This window comes from Vigna angularis, chromosome 3 (assembly GCF_016808095.1).
Source record: "Vigna angularis cultivar LongXiaoDou No.4 chromosome 3, ASM1680809v1, whole genome shotgun sequence".
NCBI lineage: Eukaryota > Viridiplantae > Streptophyta > Magnoliopsida > Fabales > Fabaceae > Vigna > Vigna angularis.
The window spans coordinates 28,328,197-28,347,109 of record NC_068972.1 but is presented as its reverse complement, the minus strand read 5'-3'; the positions used below and the strand labels follow the sequence as shown (position 1 = coordinate 28,347,109).

General features: G+C 36.0%; 2 protein-coding genes across 2 annotated transcripts; one reads left to right on the top strand and one right to left on the bottom strand.

Moving 5' to 3' along the window:
* Positions 1 to 13,453: 13,453 nt before the first annotated feature.
* On the top strand, positions 13,454 to 13,960 carry LOC108319433 (short-chain dehydrogenase/reductase 2b). Its single transcript, XM_017550559.2, has 2 exons — positions 13,454 to 13,565; positions 13,708 to 13,960. Exons 1-2 carry the CDS (start codon positions 13,549 to 13,551, stop codon positions 13,958 to 13,960), a joined length of 270 nt encoding a protein of 89 aa, XP_017406048.1. The 5' UTR covers positions 13,454 to 13,548.
* A 1,116-nt stretch (positions 13,961 to 15,076) lies between these two features.
* LOC128195840 (uncharacterized) lies at positions 15,077 to 17,218 on the bottom strand. Its single transcript, XM_052874532.1, has 2 exons — positions 16,441 to 17,218; positions 15,077 to 15,963 (listed from the first exon to the last, which is right to left on the bottom strand). Exons 1-2 carry the CDS (start codon positions 17,216 to 17,218, stop codon positions 15,077 to 15,079), a joined length of 1,665 nt encoding a protein of 554 aa, XP_052730492.1.
* Positions 17,219 to 18,913: the final 1,695 nt, after the last annotated feature.

Here is an 18,913-nt window from a genome sequence, read left to right as displayed (position 1 = left end):
TCCTTTTCTTTCCTCTTAGTTGCCATGGTTTTCAATCTCTTTCCTGAAGAGGATGCCATTCCTACATTCAAAACACAAACCAAAACCACAAAACATGATGTTAATCATTAGTAAAACATAGAACACAACTCCTTTCGAAGCTAAACCACCGCTGAGGGTCAGAATTTCCCCTCAGCGCCACCAGTACCACGCAACAGACCAGAAAAATCAAATCTGGCAGAGTGCCGCTCAGCGGTAAATGCCGCTCAGCGGTTACTCTGCAGATTTTTGAAAATCTTGTTTTGAAGCTTTCCTAACTCCACCCAAATGCAATTTTCATATTTCCAGTTCATAATCATGCAGTTTAATCGGTTCAAACATCAAATATATCATCAAATCATGCATAGAAATCAAAACCCCTAAATATTCATGCTTTGACAATCACATTCAAATTCAAGAACCTAGAATGAACCAAATGCATTTTACTTACTTGGGTGGAGATGCTAGATGATATGAGAATGCTTCCAAACTAGAATGCTCTCTTCCAACCCCAAACTTTGATGGCACACTAGTGAAAAAGTGAGTGAAAGAGAGATTTTCTAAAGAGGGAAGAGTGAAAAGATGTGGAAAACCTAAGAGAATGTGTGTGGAAGTGTTTGTGCAGAGAGAAGCCAGAAAATAAACCCTAAAACACAGCTTGGGGTATAAAAATACCCTAATGGGCTCAGGTCCCGCTAAGGGGAACTTAAGCCCATCAGCGATAGTACCGCTCAGCGGTAATTGCCGCTCAGCGGCACTTTCGTGAAGTGCTCCTCTCCTTCTTTTCTTGACCTACGTGCCTTCCCTACATGTCCCTCATAGGTTCCCTGCAATTCAATGTTAAAAATGCTTATGCAAAAACTAAAAATAAACAAACAAACAATCAACTGGGTTGCCTCCCAGGTAGCGCTTGTTTAACGTCACGAGCCTGACCCAAAATCCACCAACACCCATCAGTAGGTGTTTCAAACTTACCAGCACCCATCAGTAGGTGCAAAATTTCTTACCAACACCCATCAGTAGGTGTTACAACATAGTATCCTTCAGTAGATACTTAACCACCTAGCATCCTTCAGTAGATGCTATCTCCAACAAAATAGTTACAAAATAAAGTCCACAACTTAAAAATTACAAAACCAAAATAAAATCAAAAGTTCTTAAATCACTGGGTTGCCTCCCAGCAAGCGCTCTTTTAACGTCATTAGCTTGACCCAAACTCGAGTTCCTTCTTTTTTTTCTTCTTTCTACTGAACTTCTTCAGAAATTTGATCAAACCAGGAACCTGTTGTAGTGTCTCAATCATAGGAACTTTAATCTCCAATTTCTTGAAGATTTCCATAAAGCACTTGAACTTCTTTTCCTTCCTATGATGCTTCTTTAGATGAGGATGTGATTTTTCATATGATTTCTTCTTCTTTCCTCTCATCTTCTTTTTCTTCCTTTTTCTCTCCCTCAATTTTCTCTTTTTCTTTTCTTTTATTTTTTTCTTCCCTTTTCTTTTTCTTTTCAACTTCTTTATTTTCACACAAATCTTCTTTCTCTCTTCTCTCTCAACCACTTCGTTCTCTTTTTCTTCATCTTTATTTTTCTCACTTAATTCTTCTTTCTCTTTTCTCTCTATCTTTTCCGCATCTCCCTCTATTCTTTTCTCATCAAGAATCTTGTTACTTTCAGTGACATTGGTTTGCCCTTCCTCCTTAAGGTTAACTTCAGTATTAACCTCATCATCCAATCTCTGATTAATGTAACGAAAGTGCATCTCCATCCTTTTACATGATTCTTCAATGCTTTTCTGAGTAGAGTCGGAATTTTTCAAAAATCGTTGAAGGGTGTCCTCCAACCTATCCAAACTTCCTGATAAAAAGGGTTGTTGCTGCCATTGTTGTTGTGGTTGGTTCTCAAATTGTCCGGCAGCTTGCCAAAATTGGCTTTGATCCATGCTTGAGTGAGGTTCCCACCATTGGTTGAGATTACTTTGGTAGAATTGAGTGCCCATATAGTTAAATTCTTGACCAAATTGCATTCTGCAGACATTAGGCACAAAACTCTAGGAAATATTTGTTAGCACAAAAGATATAAAAGAAGATATATATTCAGAAGATAAAAAGATTTAAAAGATAGAATCAAATAAAACCTAATCTAAAAAAATAGAATAAAATAAAATCTAACCTAATCTAAAAGATAAAATAAAATAAAATAAAATAAAATCTAACCTAATCAAATAAAATAAAATAAGATCTAACCTAATCTAAAAGATAAAATAAAATAAAATAAAAAAAAATCTAACCTAATCTAAAAAATAAAATAAAATAAAATCTAACCTAATCAAATAAAATAAAATAATATAAAATAAAATAAAATAAAAACAAAAAAAAAAAACAGAAATTCAAAAAGTCAAAGATAATCAATAATCACACAAATTAACCAGTTAAACCACGAGTCCCCGGCAACGGCGCCAAAAACTTGATGGACAAATTTGTAAGCACCAAAATATGATGTCACAAACTTGTTTTTCAATCGGCAAGTATGACCGAATCGTTCAAGTAATAAACTTGGTAAGACCAAGTATCGTTCTTCCCAAAGGACTCACGGCCTAGTTTAGTTGTGTGGTTTGTTGATTAGCTAAGACTTACAAACGAAATAATTGGATTATATTATGCAAAACGAAAACTAAACATGTATGCATGAATTGATCAATGGCAAAGACAAAAGATAAACACTTTCAATGGATTATATGAATGAATATGTTGTTGGGGGTCAATTTCATCTCATTCACTCTCATACATTTTAGGAATTCAACATTCAAATCATCATTGTTAATGCCACTCTCTAAAGTACCATTCTAGATGGCTTCTCCCTAATCAAATAGTTCATACAATTCCTAGCATTCCTAATGATTAGTTCATGAGTGCAGGAGCTTAACGACAACCAATATAATATTGTCAGTATAATATTGGGAGAAATTCCCCGGATCTAGACTTCCCCGTACGTGTCCGTATCGACAAAACCAATAATCATGCAATAGAATGAGTTAAACAATGCAAGCATTAAGCGAAGAGGAAAAACCCTAACTAATGATGAAAGAAAGCATAAGTCTTAGATTAAGATGCAAGCATAAATTCCATATATGAGAGCTTCAAGAGATTACATTGATTCCCCAACAAACATACAAGGTTTAGTTCACCATATTCATGGTGAACCTAGATGAACAATGAAAGAATGAAAGAATAAACCCTAAAAAGGTGAAGAGGTAGCCTGAGCATCCAAGATCCTCCTTCAAAGGGGTGGAAGAGAGAGTGTTTGCCTCGTTTCTGCCAAAGATGTCTAACCCTAGGACGTGCAAGTCCTTATATACTATTCTAGAGTTACAAAAGATTACAAAAGCCCAAGCCCAAAAAGTGCCGCTCAGCGCTATTTACCGCTCAGCGGTGGTTGCGTGACTCGTTTCTTCCCCTCAGCGGCCATTTTGCCCCTCAGCGTGACTCCCGCAACCTCCTGAGTGCCGCTCAGCGGTAAAATGCCGCTGAGCGGTGCCTTCGACTTCTCTTTTTGCACTCTTTCTTGTCTTTTCTAATGTCATCTCTCTCCTTCTTCACTCTTTTCACTAAATTCACCTCAAAACCTGCACAAAAACACTTAAATCAAGCATAAACCTGTCCAGCTCTCTTATTTATGAAAATATAGATAAACTGCATGATTTCAAGCTAGTTTTTAAGTCTAAAGGTTGCTTTTAGTATCAATATTAAGCATGAAAATAACAGTTTTTCAACTGTTATCAGGCACCTAGTTGATTGATTATATTTTTGTTGTTTGTTCTGCTTTAGTTGCATGATAGGGATTTGGATGCATGAGTGATCTGAGAATTTAATTGCAGGGAGAAAGTGAGGGGCATGAGTAGGAGGCACCTAGGTTAAGCTAGGAAGAAGAAAAGCACATCACGAAAGTGCCCTAAGTGGTGGTATCGCAGATTGGGCTTAGGTTGCCCCTTAGCGGAACTCGAGCCCATTAGGGTATTTTTATACCCTAAGTCACGCCTTGGCCTTTATTTTCAGATTCTTCTCTGCACACACACTCCTACACACTTTTCCAAAAGTTCTCTACAATTTTCCCTTCATTCCTCTTGAGAAAATCTTCTTTCCACTCACTTTCTAACTAATTTTCCATCTAAGTTTGGGGTTGGGAGAGAGCATCATTGTTCTTCACAGTTTGAAATCATTCTCTACTCATTTAGCATCTCCACCCAAGTAAGTCAAGCATTTTTCATTCTAGGGTTCTTGAGCATGAATTTGATTGTTGAAGCATGAATTTTTAGCGGTTTTGATTCCTATGCATGATTTGATGTACTGGATTGAAGCTAAGCGGCACTCTGACAGACTTTGAGTTTTGGCTGAATTGTGTACTGGATTGAAGCACTGGTGGCGTTGAGGGGTGATTTTGACCCTCAGCGGTGGTTTAGCTTGGAAATAGGGTGTTGTTTGTGGTTTACTAATGATTAACAACCTGCCTTGTGGTTTTGTAATCTGTGTTTGATGTAGGAATGTCATCCTCTTCAGGCTAAAGAGTGAAGGCCATGGCATCAAAAAGGAAAGAAAAGGAACTAGAACAACCCCACTCTAGTAGGTTCCTATCTCGCAAACATGAGAAGCATTTTAAGGTGGTCCAAGATAAGAGGCTCCTTATGGAGAGGAAAGTTGGAATGATACCTAACTTTGCTCCTCAGTTCGGAGAGCAACTACTGGGAAGGAATTGGGGGAAGCTAGCCACATACCCTGCACCAACCAATATAGTTGTGGTGAAAGAATTTTCACCAATGCAAGGAAGATTGGTGATTATCTGACTGAGGATTACCTAGGCTATGTCAGAGGCCACGCTATTAGGTATGATCCTAACTCTATAAACAGCTTCTTGGGTACTGTATGGGCTGGTGAGCAGTTCCAGTTTGCTCTATGTATGGAAGAAGGCAATGATTTTGATGATGTGGAGAGTGTTCTATGTGTACCTGGAGGACATTTTCAGAGAAATAGAACTGGTTCTGTGGTAAACATTAGGAGGACTAACTTGAATCCTCTTGCAAAGTATTGGATGGCATTTTCTCATGCCAACATTCAGCCATGTTCTCATGTTTCAGACATCACTCTTAGCAGGGCACTCCTCCTTTACTGTGCGATCAGGAATTTGAATGTCAATATTGGACAAGTAATATCTAATGAGATAAGGGTGTGTGCTAACACAACAAACAACAAAGCACCCTTAGGACATCCGTCTTTGATCACACACCTATGCAAAATAGCTGGGGTAGATACTTCTGCTCCACCATTTGAGAGGCCAAGGAAAGCAATTGATGAGGCCTATTACAGACAATACTGTGGAGGTGAGGAGGCAGCTCAGCCAGTTCCACCACGCCGTACTCATAGAGAAAGAGGACAAGCATAGAGTCAGGCATCTGCAGAGACACATGAAGCAGAGCCTTTCCAAATGAGGGACATGTATATGTCTCTTATAGGTGCACAGTTGCAGTCTATCCATAGAAGGCAGGTGGCCACTGCTGAGATGATTGTTGGAATGTATGATACACCTCCAGCACACAGGTGGACTATGGAGGAGTTCCATAATGTGGTAGCTTGGCCAGAGGAGCAGGCCCAAGGCGGTAGAGCTGGAGCAGTTGAAGCGTCAGCTATGGAGATGGATGAAGATGATGATGATGATGCTGAGGACGACGCATTTGAGGATGAGGAAGAGGAGGAGGATACAGATGACAGCTCAGACTGATGAGGAGCTGAGATAGCATTTATTGATGAATGCTATCAGCACTAGAGTAGATTTATGCTTTTATTTGGTTTTATATGTTCTGAACTTATTTACTTCTGTTTTTAGAATAGGGTTTGATGTACTCAATTGGAAACTTTGTCTGTTATGATGGTTTGCGTATGATTATTGTTTGATATGTCATGCATGATGATGCTTTGATATTGATTGATGTTGAGATGTGCACATTATATGCTTATACAGGTGATTCACAAGCTTTGTGAACAAATGCATGATGTTGTGATTGTGATTATGATACTAAGCAAGATGTGTACATGTGGAATGTGAATGAGCTTATATGTGAGGTCTTGAGCTCCAGAGTTGTTGTGATTGAATGCTATTACTTTGAAAGCATGAATGACTTTGCCCAGGTTTTCTATGATTGAATCAATTGCTTGTTTGCATCATATGATCAAGGTCATTTGTTGGTAACCCTTTTGTTAGCCAAATTCATTATTTCAGCCTACAAAAGAGAGCACTATGTGTTTTATCATTTGAACCCTTAGCCTTGAACATAAATTTAAAACCCCTTGTCAAAAGCTTTACCTTGAGTTAAGTAGAAAATATTTTGTGGTATTGATAAATGTTCAAGTTTGGGGTTGTTGGGAAGTTATGAAAGGGAAATTGAAAGCATTGAGCTAAGAGCTAAAAACTAAGTACGTGAAAAGAAAAAGAAAAAGAGAAAGAAAAGAGAAGAAAAAGCAAAGCTCAATGCAAAAGAAAGTTGGGAATAAGTAAGAATGATTGTGTTTATATGATTCTCATAACTCAAGGGTTTTGTGATCTAGAAAAACCAATTTTCTTGTTAGCCCATCCACATTATAAGCCATTGAAAAGTCCTTGTGATGATGCATGCTTGTGAATGTATTTGTATGGTTAAATGAAAGGCAAAGTAAATTCATGTGACATTGTGATAGTAGAGTGAATGAGTGATTACCGCTTATACACTTGTGTGTTTGAGTGAAACACTTTATCTAGTGAGGAAAGATTCCATGAGCACATGAACATCCATGCTTAGTTGATTGATCATTCATGAAAAGGAGCATTTGTTGGATACTAGGTGATTGTGTGAACACTAAAGCATAGGCATGTCTTGATTGAAGTTTTTGTCATGAGCTTAATTGAATACTTACTTATCTTGAAAAGAGGATTTTTGAATGGAGTGAACCATTGTATTGATTGGTAGAAGATTGAGTTACATCTTGTTTGCTTGAGAACAAACAAAGTTCTAAGTTTGGGGTTGTGATAACAGTTGAAAAACTGTTATTTTCATGCTTAAAATTGATACTAAAAGCAACCTTTAACACTTAGAAACTAGCTTGGAATCATGCTTTTGTTTATATTTTTAGAAATAAGAGAGTTGGACAGGTTTATGCTTGATTTTAGTGTTTTATGCAGGTTTTAAGGTGAATTTGATGAAAGAAGTGAAGAAGGATAGAGATGGAATCAGAAAAGAACTCAAAAAGTGCAAAAGAAGAGAAGCAGCAAGTACCGCTCAGTGCCAGTTTACCGCTAAGCGACACTAATGAACACCCGTTGGATCCGGTGAGGCGTGAAAGTGGAGCTGAGGGGAAGAATTCAACACACGCAATTACCGTTGAACGATAGTTTACCGCTGAGCGCCATAATTTTGGGCTTAGGCCCACTTTTCTGTAATATTTTGAATGGTATATAAGCTTTAGGACTTCCTAGGGTTTGTATCTTTGGCAGAGTACAAAGCAAACACACACCTTTCCACTCCTTGGAGGAAGATCTTGGATGCTAAGGCTACCTACTCATCTTTCTAGGGTTCTATCTTCACTATTTCATTATTGTTCATCTAGTTTCACCATGAATATGGTGAACTAAACTTTGTATTGTTGTTGGGGAATCAATGTAATCTTTTGAAGCTCTCATATATGGAATTATGTGTTTAAACATCATATCTATGATACATGCTTTATTCTCAAAGCATGCATTGTTTAACTCATTCGATGTCATGATTATTGGTTTTATTGATATGGACACATACGGTAAAATCTAGATCCGGGGAAATTCTCCCAAAAGCAGTATTGCCTAGACATAGGGATATGAGGGTTGGTTGCCTTTAAGCTTCTGCGCTTCAGAATTAATTATTAGGGATGCTAGGAATTGTATGAACTCGTAATTAAGGATAGGCTTTCTTCGCCGAGACATCGGGTTTAAGGTAATTTAGAGAGTGACATTAACATTGATGAAAAGAATGATGAATTCCTAAAATATATGAGAGTGGATAAGATGAAATTGATTTCCCCAACAACATACTCATCCATATAATTCATTTCAAGTGTTTTTGTTCCTCTTTTCCATTGATCAAAACTCATGCATGCATGTTTACTTATTGTCTTTTGCATTTGAAACCTCAAGAATTTGTTCACAAGTCTTAAATAATCAAGAAATCATATAACTAACTAGGTTGTGAGTCCTTTGGTTGAACGATACTTGGTCTTATCGAGTTTATTACTTGATACGATTCGGTCACACTTGTCGAGGGTTAAACAAGTTTTTGGCGCCGTTTTTCGGTGTTCATAAATTTGTCATCAATCACCTACCTTTGTGAGGCTGCAGGCATTAATGTTTCTAGGCCACTACTGGGATGTTTCTAGGCCACCACTGGAGCATCCAAGAAAGGAATTGGACGCAGCTTACTTTACTCATTATTGTGCAGCGGATGAGCCAGGCCATCCAGAACCACCACCACAGTAGCCTAGGGCACACAGGAGGGCGCCACCACCAGCTCAGGATCCGGTTCATGAGGCCGCTCCTTTCCAGATGCGGGACATGTACTGTTCTCTATTGGATGCTAGGATGGCTGCTGTATACAAGGGCGAGTAGGCACTGTTGAGGACACTGACGTCCGCATTCCCTGAAAGACAGTTCATGTCTCAGGATGAATTTGCAGTTTATGTGGCATGGTCCGCTGACCCGACACAGGAGGGTGATAGAGCTGAAGCAGCTGAAGCTTCAGCCATGGATGCTAATGATGAGGATTATAATGAGGAGTTATGATTTGTATCTGGCACCTACTGAAGAGTGCCTTCTTTGTTATGACCAGGATTTATTTTATTTTTCTGTTTTTGTGTTATTTGCTTTGATTGATTGTATTTTGTTTCTGTTTTATTAGTTTCCTTTTTAATTATGTGCTTTGTATTGTACTTTGCTTTAATGAACTACACTACTTTGGTTCAACTGTGATTGTTTTGTGATGAGTATTGCTTAGTGATATTCAAGTGTGTGGATTGATGTTGAGGTGTTGCATGATGTGCTGATATACAGGTAATTGCTCACAAAATATGAAACAGGTGCTTGAGGTAAAGTTTGATTGAGATACTGAGTAGGTTGTTTCTCTGAATTCTGAGACTTGAGAGTTTACTTTTGTGAGTTTTGGGCTTCAGAGTTTTTTGTGAATAATTGCTATTACTTTGGAAGCATGAATGATTTTGCCCAAATTTTATGTGATTAAACTACTTGCTTGCAAGTTTCATGTGATCAAGGTCATCTTTATTTATCCCTTATTCTTCTAGCCTTCACATGAAATTATCGACTGAAAATAAAAAAGTTTATTCTATCCTTTGAACCTTAAGCTTTATGCATATGTTGAAAACCCTTTGTGAAAACCTTTACCTTGAAATAAGTTGAGAACATTTGTGAGCTCACTAGTGGAAAAATGGCTTTTTATAACGTACAAAAATGATCTTTTATATCGTAGTTACTGGGGACATAGTTCTGGGCGATATAGTAAGTCTGCGCATTTTATAACGTAGCAAAAACTTACGTTATAATATGTTCAACATATTATAACGTAGTTTCTGAAGTACGTTATAATATGCGCAGTTTATTATAACACATTTTTCATTTGTCTGTTATAATAGGTGGAAGATATTATAACGTAGAAAATTTTGTACGTTATAATATGTTATATATTATTACGTATATATTATTGTACGTTATAATATGTGATCAACGTACCATATCATATATTGCTTAGTACGTTATAATAAATGTTTTTTAAAAAAATTGATTATTAAATTTGACATCCAATGAAATTATAATAATATTCCTGTATTATCATCTCATCCAATCCATTTATAATAAATATAGCTTTAAATAAACAAATTTATTGAAACTAACAAAATAGAATTCATTTCAAATATTAAATAGTCTAATATTTAATACATCATTTATACATGAAACTATATATTAAATCCAAATATTACATTAATGTACATACACTATTTAAGTGTAGCCAAGTTTCTACTAACACTTAAAATAAAAGAAGCCCAGTTCCTTCTAATGTCTTCAATGTCTGCAGCTTCCATGGGAGATGAATCATTAAAGATCTACAAATAAAATAATAGAGTTAAAACAATATTGTAATGAATAGTTGGATAAGTATTTCGTTAGTATTTTAATACCTTATTCCATGATTCAATAATGTTTGTACAAATAATGGTATGCATGTGTTTCATTACATAATACCCACACTCATAGCTGCCCAATTGACGTCGACACTGCAAATTAAATACAAATAATGAAGACTCATTCAAATCAAAGACACAAAATATCAGATTATACTCTAGCTAGCCTTTGCACCATGTAGCTCTGTATATTTTGCTAAACCAAATTTCACAAAACCAACAACACAACCAATTCCTCATAAAAATAACAATCACAAAACACAAAACAAAGGAAGGTGAACTTCTCTTACATTAGCTGTGATTATTTGCATCTTCTTCCTAGAAATAGATGGAACACCCCGCAACCTTGAATGAGCTTCCAAAGACCTATACAAAAGTTTGACATCCATCACATCATAATAATAATATAGGAAGGAATCAAAATAAAAAGGAAAACTTACGCCTCTAATATATTTTTGATGGACAATGTGTTAGCTTTCTTATGCAAGGAACATAAGAGAACTACAAGAGAACGATCAGGAACAATAACTAGCAATTGCCAATGACCCTTACAAGTTAGAATAATATTAATTAAAAGAAACTTTTAAACTACTCATGAAAAATTAAAAAATTATGTACTTACTTATGCAAGTAAGGTGCTAAATAGACCTCTTTACCAGCTTTTTCAAACATTTCTATCAAGTACTTTTTCACCTCCTCTGATTTATTTCCTACAGTTTGAATTATAACAGGATCAAGAAATCCATAGATAGTAGCATTCCTTCTCTCGATGCAGAGGTGATGCAAATACCTTCAATATCAACAAATAATGTTCAAATAAATACACGAATGCAATATGATAGTATTTTCATGGTTTGTGAAGGTTTACTTACAAATTCCAAAGTTGTAGAACTGTTGTAGAGAGGAGATCATTACCAATGACAATTTCACAAATATCCCTATGACATACATATAAAGTGGTGGTAGCAGTCTTGCATGTGAGTTCAGGAGGCATATCTATCTCAATAGTTTTATTCCCCATTGTGACTACCGCTGCACCAAGTTGTTGGAGAGGAGACAATTGTGGTTGAGGAGGTGTAACAATGTTTGTATTCTTAGAAACGTCCTATATTTGACCACAAAATAAGTCCAATATTATATGCATCCAAATACAACAAATACATATATAAGTAATTAAGGCAAATATGAATATAAATACTTACTAAAATTGGCTTTGCCAATCTGGATGGCCAAATGATAAAATTTCCTGGAGCTTGCCCCACTGTTTGAACCTCTTCACTAGGCAGAGGAACACGAGCAGAAGAATCTTTAATATCTACAACCACCACTCGCAACATATCATCTTTAATAGCCTCGTGGTGGATGGTGCTTCCCAAATTATATATTTTACCTAAGATACAAAAAAGATGACAATTGTTGAGTAAAATGGTATAAATAACTTACTTAGCACATATATAGAGAGGCAACAAGTATAGAGAGGCTGCAAGTATAGACAACATTGTGGTTCAAAGGCTAAATGCAAATTTCAAAATGATTCAATATCAGGAATGTGGATACAGATTTCAATGATTCAGCAATTTACCTAGAGCCACCAAATGCTAGTGGGGATCATCAACATACAATTCACAATCAACAGGGACATCAACACCATTCCCTGATTCCTCAAGAAGAGGACAACTCCCCTTTGTGCTAGCAACATGGGAAGCCCCCTTTGGTGGACCTTGAATAGTCAATCCTAAGGATGCTATCTCTGATTTGATTTCTGACAATAACTCATCTCTCAATTCTGGGAACAATTCTTTCTTAAACTCATTTCTTAACACCTTTTTATCGGATTCACTAAGTGTTGCTAAAGTAACCTTTCGAGTAGGACCACCAAAGAATTGCTTGAGTCCTACCCCTCGTCCAACACCACGGATATATCTTGGATGCTTCGAACGTCCAATGGCAACCGCTAATATGTCATCTCGGCCTTCTTGAGTGAATGACCCTTGAGACCTTTTCTCCACTAAGTCATCCTGAAAAAATAGTGTTTTAGTTCATCTATTACAGAATATATGCCAAAAAATATATCTAAAGACATTAAAATTAAAATTAGGCTTATTATGAGTTTCTAACAATCTTCTCCGCTACAAGTCGAGTTTCTTCAGAAGTGTATTCTCCTGATGGCTTAGTGCGAGCTCTCTTCCATTTCTCATGACGTGGAGGTGGAGAAATCTTACTCAAATCTGACCCATCATCGGTAGCTAAGGAAGAGGCCTCACGGATCATAATCTCCTCTAACCTATCATATCCCCCACGAGACAATCTGTGTGGGTGGAGATTATTTTTCTAAAGGTCTTGTGCAACTTTTCTCTTTTCCTATTTCAAACATGTGACATAAACAATTAATAACAAATTATGAAATAGAAAAAATGAATATCAAATTATAAATAAAACATTAAATTTACCTGAAAGGCATGTTCTAATCGTTTGTCCCGAAAAGCCTGCCACGTTTCCTCATCAAGGAACTGATATATCTCACAAGGATTCTTGTGACTTAACTTACCATAAATATACCGACTAGTAAGGTCAGTCTTAAAATCCCTCCACCGCTGCCCAGCATATGATATCCATTTACTTCTCAATAAGTTGTTGTTTGGGACGTCATATGTTAGCTAAATAATAAGTACATGAATGTTATATTTACAAATTTTCTAATAATTGTGGAAGTTAAGTTAAGACTTTCATACCATGATAGTTTGCCATATTTGGTTCTTCACTTCTTCAGGAACATGGTCCCATTTGTCAATAAGAATACTAACCTTACTTCTACCAAGTAAGGCCACAAAGCTAGTGAATCTTGCATGGTTGTCTCCAATAACTTTTCCTGTACTCATATCAAATTGAATGGGCAATTTCTGATCAGCATTACGACTAATAGTCAAGTCTTTTAGCCTAGTCGCACGTCTACACTTGGGTTGGGTAGACGATTGACTTTGGTCCTCACTTTGTGGTGGTGTAGGTGTAGATGGATCAGCCATAAACCTGTTTTAACAAAAAATTGAAAATAAAATTTAATTGAATACACCAAAACAACAATTAAAGTGGTCAATTGAAGCAGAAAAAGTGGCACATTGAATACTCCATTGACGCAAACTATTACCAATCTGAAAGTGAAAGACCAGAAATGTGTCCTATATTATATGAGCAGTGAAGTTGTAGAAAAACGTTGACAAAAGAGCATTGAACTCACCTATTAAAAACTGGTGTTAAATTTCAAAAAGCTCACAGATTTCTTGCAACAACAATGGCAGCAGCAACAAGGTACACGATTCTTCAAGTCTCGTAATGGTGCCCATTTGGCACCATATATTATGTGGTGCCCAAATTTTAATCAATCATAGAATACCAAAGAATTAAAAGTGGTTATTTTTCCATAATTGTGATGGATTGATTTATGTTACAGGTACGCAGTTGTCACAGGAGCAAACAAAGGGATAGGATTTGGGATTTGCAAGCAATTGGTTTCTAATGGTGTCACTGTGGTGCTAACAGCAAGGGATGAAAAAAGGGGTACTGAAGTTGTTGAAAAACTGAAGGAGTTTGGTGTGTCTGACCAAGTGGTGTTTCATCAGCTTGATGTGACTGACCCTAAAAGCATTGAATCCCTTGCAAATTTCATCAAAACCCATTTTGGGAAACTTGATATCCTGGTATGATTAAGTTTTAGCATCGTATTATATGTTTCCTTATTTTCTTGTTGATCCCAGTAAAAGCACCAGGCATACACATATATTATCTTGTGTTAGAAAGGGAACCTATCACAAGATGAAGATTATTGTATGGACTTAGATGGTAATATTGTGAAGCAGGGTTGGAATTTGACGTTTATGTAATGAGTTGTTGAAGTTTGGAGGATGAAATACAGTTTCAGCTATTGATGTGAAAATTAACAGTTAAATTATAACATTTGCAGAATTTGTTTTACCTGGACTGATATTTTGTTACAGTTTTAGCCCTTATTTTCTAAATCAGGGATTATAATTTCATCCTCCTCACAAAGCCAAGCCGTGAAGGAGAAAGGTTTATTAATATTGTAGTTTTTGGTAAAGAAAATCAAATACATATTCTAGTCATTTTGTTTTTCCCCAAAAGTTGTTTGTAGTGTGCTTCTGTACAAAATTTAAAAGCAGGAAACCGATTGACAATAATAATACTTTTAAACTTAAGAAGTGAAGACAGAAAATGAAAATATGAAATAATACAATAAAAACATATCCTTAACTTTCTGTCTTCATTTAAAATAGTAAAACAACGGATCAAAGAGGGATATCCTTTCTCAAATAGTAAGACCTGGATTTGTGAGAGAAGATGTGAAAGGTTCAATCCTTTACTAGGTGACCTGGATTTGTGAATAAAGTTGAATATATTGAAGCACAAATAGAAATTCTGATTTTATCTATATCTTAGGTTTGAACATAATACTTGTTAATTTGGAAGGCCTATCATACTCAATATAAAGAAATTTAGCAATTTTTTAATGATGTTGGGATAAAGATTAAGCAAACTACTGAGGAAGATATAACTAAATCTTGATCCAGAAAATGACAACTGATAAAGCCTTTAGCCACATTATATACAATTAATCATGAAAAATTAATAAAGCTATGGGGTAATTATATACAATGAATCATTTATAAATTGGTGACAACATAAACAGTAAAAAGAAATAGAAAGTTGGATAATTCCTTGTTTCCAACAGAGAAAGAAGTAACAAAATTGACAAAAGCTGGTGAGACAACAAAGCAAGGGAAAGAAAGCAAAAACCTTCTCCACTATGTTGGAATATTCTCCCATAACCCTTCATGATGGTCATCACGTGTGGCATGGACATCATCAACTTCGGTATCAACATCCAATGTTGGTATATTTGTGGAGAAAGATGGTGTCTCATAAATATCAAGTGTTGAACCGTCATTTGGATGACTACCATGTGTAGTTCTTCCTTGGAGAACAATTGACCATCTTTTGTTAGAAGGATCATTGACATAAAAAACTTGTTTTGCTTGAGATGCCATGATGAATGGCTCATCAGTATATTTGGCCTTATGTAAATCAACCAAGGTAAAACCCAAATCATCAGTTTTAACACCATTATTACTATCAACCCATTTACATTTAAAAACAGGAACTCTAAAACTTGTATAATCAATCATCCATATATCTTCAATTACACCAAAGTAACACATTGAAGCCATAATAGGATGTTTATCCTTTGAGCTAGAAAAATGCATTGATTCAGCCACGACCATAACTCCACTATTTTGCATAGTACTTTTATCATCTTCAGATTTTGTATAAAATGAACAATTATTAATATCATATCCACTCCAACATATGACATCAAAGTTTGGCTCACATGCTAACCATTTCAATGTATCACAACTTGTATTATCAATTTGAACTTTTTCTTTGAACCACCTTAAGAAAGTCTTGTTATGCTCATTAATCAACCACTTCTCAGGCATCCGTGGATTATCTCTCTTTACAATGTCTTTGTGAGCACTTAGGTAGGGTTGGACAATGTCAGTGTTATTCAAGATATAAAAATGTGCTTGGATAACTTCATGTCGTGCCAATGTGACCACTTTTGCACTTCGAGTACCTTTACCAGCAATTCTTCCATGGTGGCGAGTTTTAGGTACCCCTATAGCTTCAATTTCTGATATGTATTATGTACAAAACTCAATAGCTTCCTCTACAATATATCTTTCAACAATTGATGCTTCAGGACGATATTGGTTCTTGACGTACCCTTTCAATATCTTCATGTATCGCTCAATTGGGTACATCCATCGCAAGAACACAGGTCCACAAAGTCTAATTTCCCTTACTAAATGTACAATCAAGTGAACCATAATATCAAAAAATGATGGAGGGAAATACATTTCCAACTCACATAATATAACTTTAGCCTCATTCTCCAAATAGTCCAACCATGCAGGCTCAAAAACTTTACTACAAATGGCATTAAAAAAGAAGCATAATCTAGTTAATGCATATCTAATATTCTTAGGCAATATTCCTCGAATCGCCACTGGTAGGAGTTGTTGCATTAAAACATGACAATCATGAGATTTTAACCCAAGTAATTTTTAATCCTTCATAGATACAAGTCGTTTCACATTGGAAGAGTAACCATGCGGAACTTTCACACCATGTAAAAACTCACAGAAACTTCTCTTTTCTTGTTTAGATAATGTGTGACATGCTGGAGGCAAGTATGTTCGTTTGCCATGAGATTGTGGAGCTAATTGTTCTCTTATTCCCATTTCAACCAAGTTCAAGCGACTCTTCATACCATCTTTTGTCTTGCCTTGAATATTAAGGAGTGTTCCAATAATACTGTCACACACATTTTTCTCTACATGCATGACATCTATACAATGTCTCACATCAAGCATCCTCCAATATGGGAGATCAAAGAAGATTGATCTTTTCTTCCATATGTTTGTAGTTGTGGCTTGCTTTTTTGTCTTGCCAAGCACAACATTTATGTCCTTTACACGTTGATATACTTCTAATCCACTTAAAGGCGTTGGAGCTATTTCATTTTCTTGACATCCATTAAATGCTTTTTTTAATTTACGAAAAGGATGGTTTGCACTAAGAAATCTTCGATGTCCAATGTAAACCGTTTTCTTTCCATGCTTAAGTTGATGGTGACATGTGCCTTCTTCACATATAGGGCATGCTTTGTGACCCTTTGTGCTATACCCACTCAAATTACCATATGCTGGAAAGTCATTGATTGTACAAAATAACATGGCATGCAACTTAAAAGTGGAGCCTGCGTACCCGTCGAACACATCAACGCCTTCCTCCCACAACATTTTCAAATCTTCAACTAGCGGGCTTAAATAAACATCAATGTCGTTTAGTGGTTGTCGTGGACCAGAAACCATTAAAGATAACATGACGTATTTACGTTTCATGCACAACCAAGGAGGTAAGTTGTAGATCACTAACATGACAGGCCATGAGCTGTCTGGTACTCAAGTTACCGTACGGGTTCATTCCATCTGTAGCAAGTCCAAGTCTAAGGTTTCTTGGATCATTTCCAAAATATGGAAACATTGAATCTATTGTCTGCCATTGACTACAATCAGCTGGATGCCTTATTTGACCATCTCTTTTACGTTCATCTACATGCCATCTAATGAGTTTTGCATCTTTGACATTAGCAAATAATCTTTTAAACCTTGGAATTATGGGAAGATACCACAACACCTTTGCTGGAACACCCTTCCTCACATCATCTTCGAAGTCACCATCTTTTTGCTTGTATCTTGATAACCCACAATGTGGACAGTGATGTAACTTTTCATATTCCTTCCTGTACAACACACAATCGTTCGGACAAGCATGAATCTTTTTATACTTCATACCCATTGGACATAATATCTTCTTCGCATCATAATTAGATGTTGGCATCATATTACCTTCAGGAAGAATGTCACTCACTAACTCAAGCAATTCGGTGAAACTCTTATCACTCCACCCATTTCTTGCCTTCACATTAAATAGTTTTAATATTGCCGACAATTTAGTGTACTTAATGCACCCTGAATACAAAGGCATTTTTGCATCACTACACAAAGTTTCATACATATGTGATCGTGCAAAGACATCATCTCCAACATCACGAATCATTTGCTCCAAACCATCTTCCATAACGAAATCCACTTCTTCTGCTTCAGTTTGAGACACATGTGCTATTGGCACTTCTACTAATTCACCATGCCATGTCCACTTGGTTGAGCTCCTTAGGAACCCATCACACAAAACATGCTCTCGTATTACTGCAATGGGTAGTCTCCGCTCGTTCAAGCAATTCACACATGGACAATAAAATCTTCCATTATTATCTACTACATTCCTCGTAGCAAACTCAATAAATTATTCCACTCCTCTCTCATATTCTTCGGTTGTTCGTTTAGATTTTATCCAACTTCGGTCCATACTAACGTTCTGTGCCAATGAACTGAAACCAAGAAAGTGGTGACACTTTAACGTTTATTTAACAACGTTAGGCTTTGTAGACCGCTACAACTCAAAAACACTATAAATGTTATTTAATAACGTTTATGAAAACCTCTAAGATTATTTTTTTGTGTTGTGTTCATTCTCAATGACCCTCATACTACTCTTATTCCTAAAAGACAACAAATTAAAGACTTTTGGTTTGTGCAAACATCATATTAACTTTAAGAAAGCGATATTTCTCAATGTCATGTCCACTGCCGGATACGACCATCCGCATATTTAGATGACAATATATAGGAATGCTATCATACGCACATAATCATACATACCACCTACCTCCTATTATTCACACATCAATCATTAACCATCACCACATATTTTATCTTCTAAATCTTAAAATATATTTTATTCTTTAAATTTGAATAAAAGCATGCTTTTAGCTTTTATATACTATATTCTAAGTTTCGAAAATACTAAAAGATTTATTTTATTTTCTAAAAAGATATTTTAAAATTTTAACGACAAAATATAAATAAAACAATCCTCGTAATAGAAAAAAGTCCACCCATCCTTATCACAATGTTGATAGGAGTAGTTGATGTTGCATCTCTTTTAAATCTTTCACC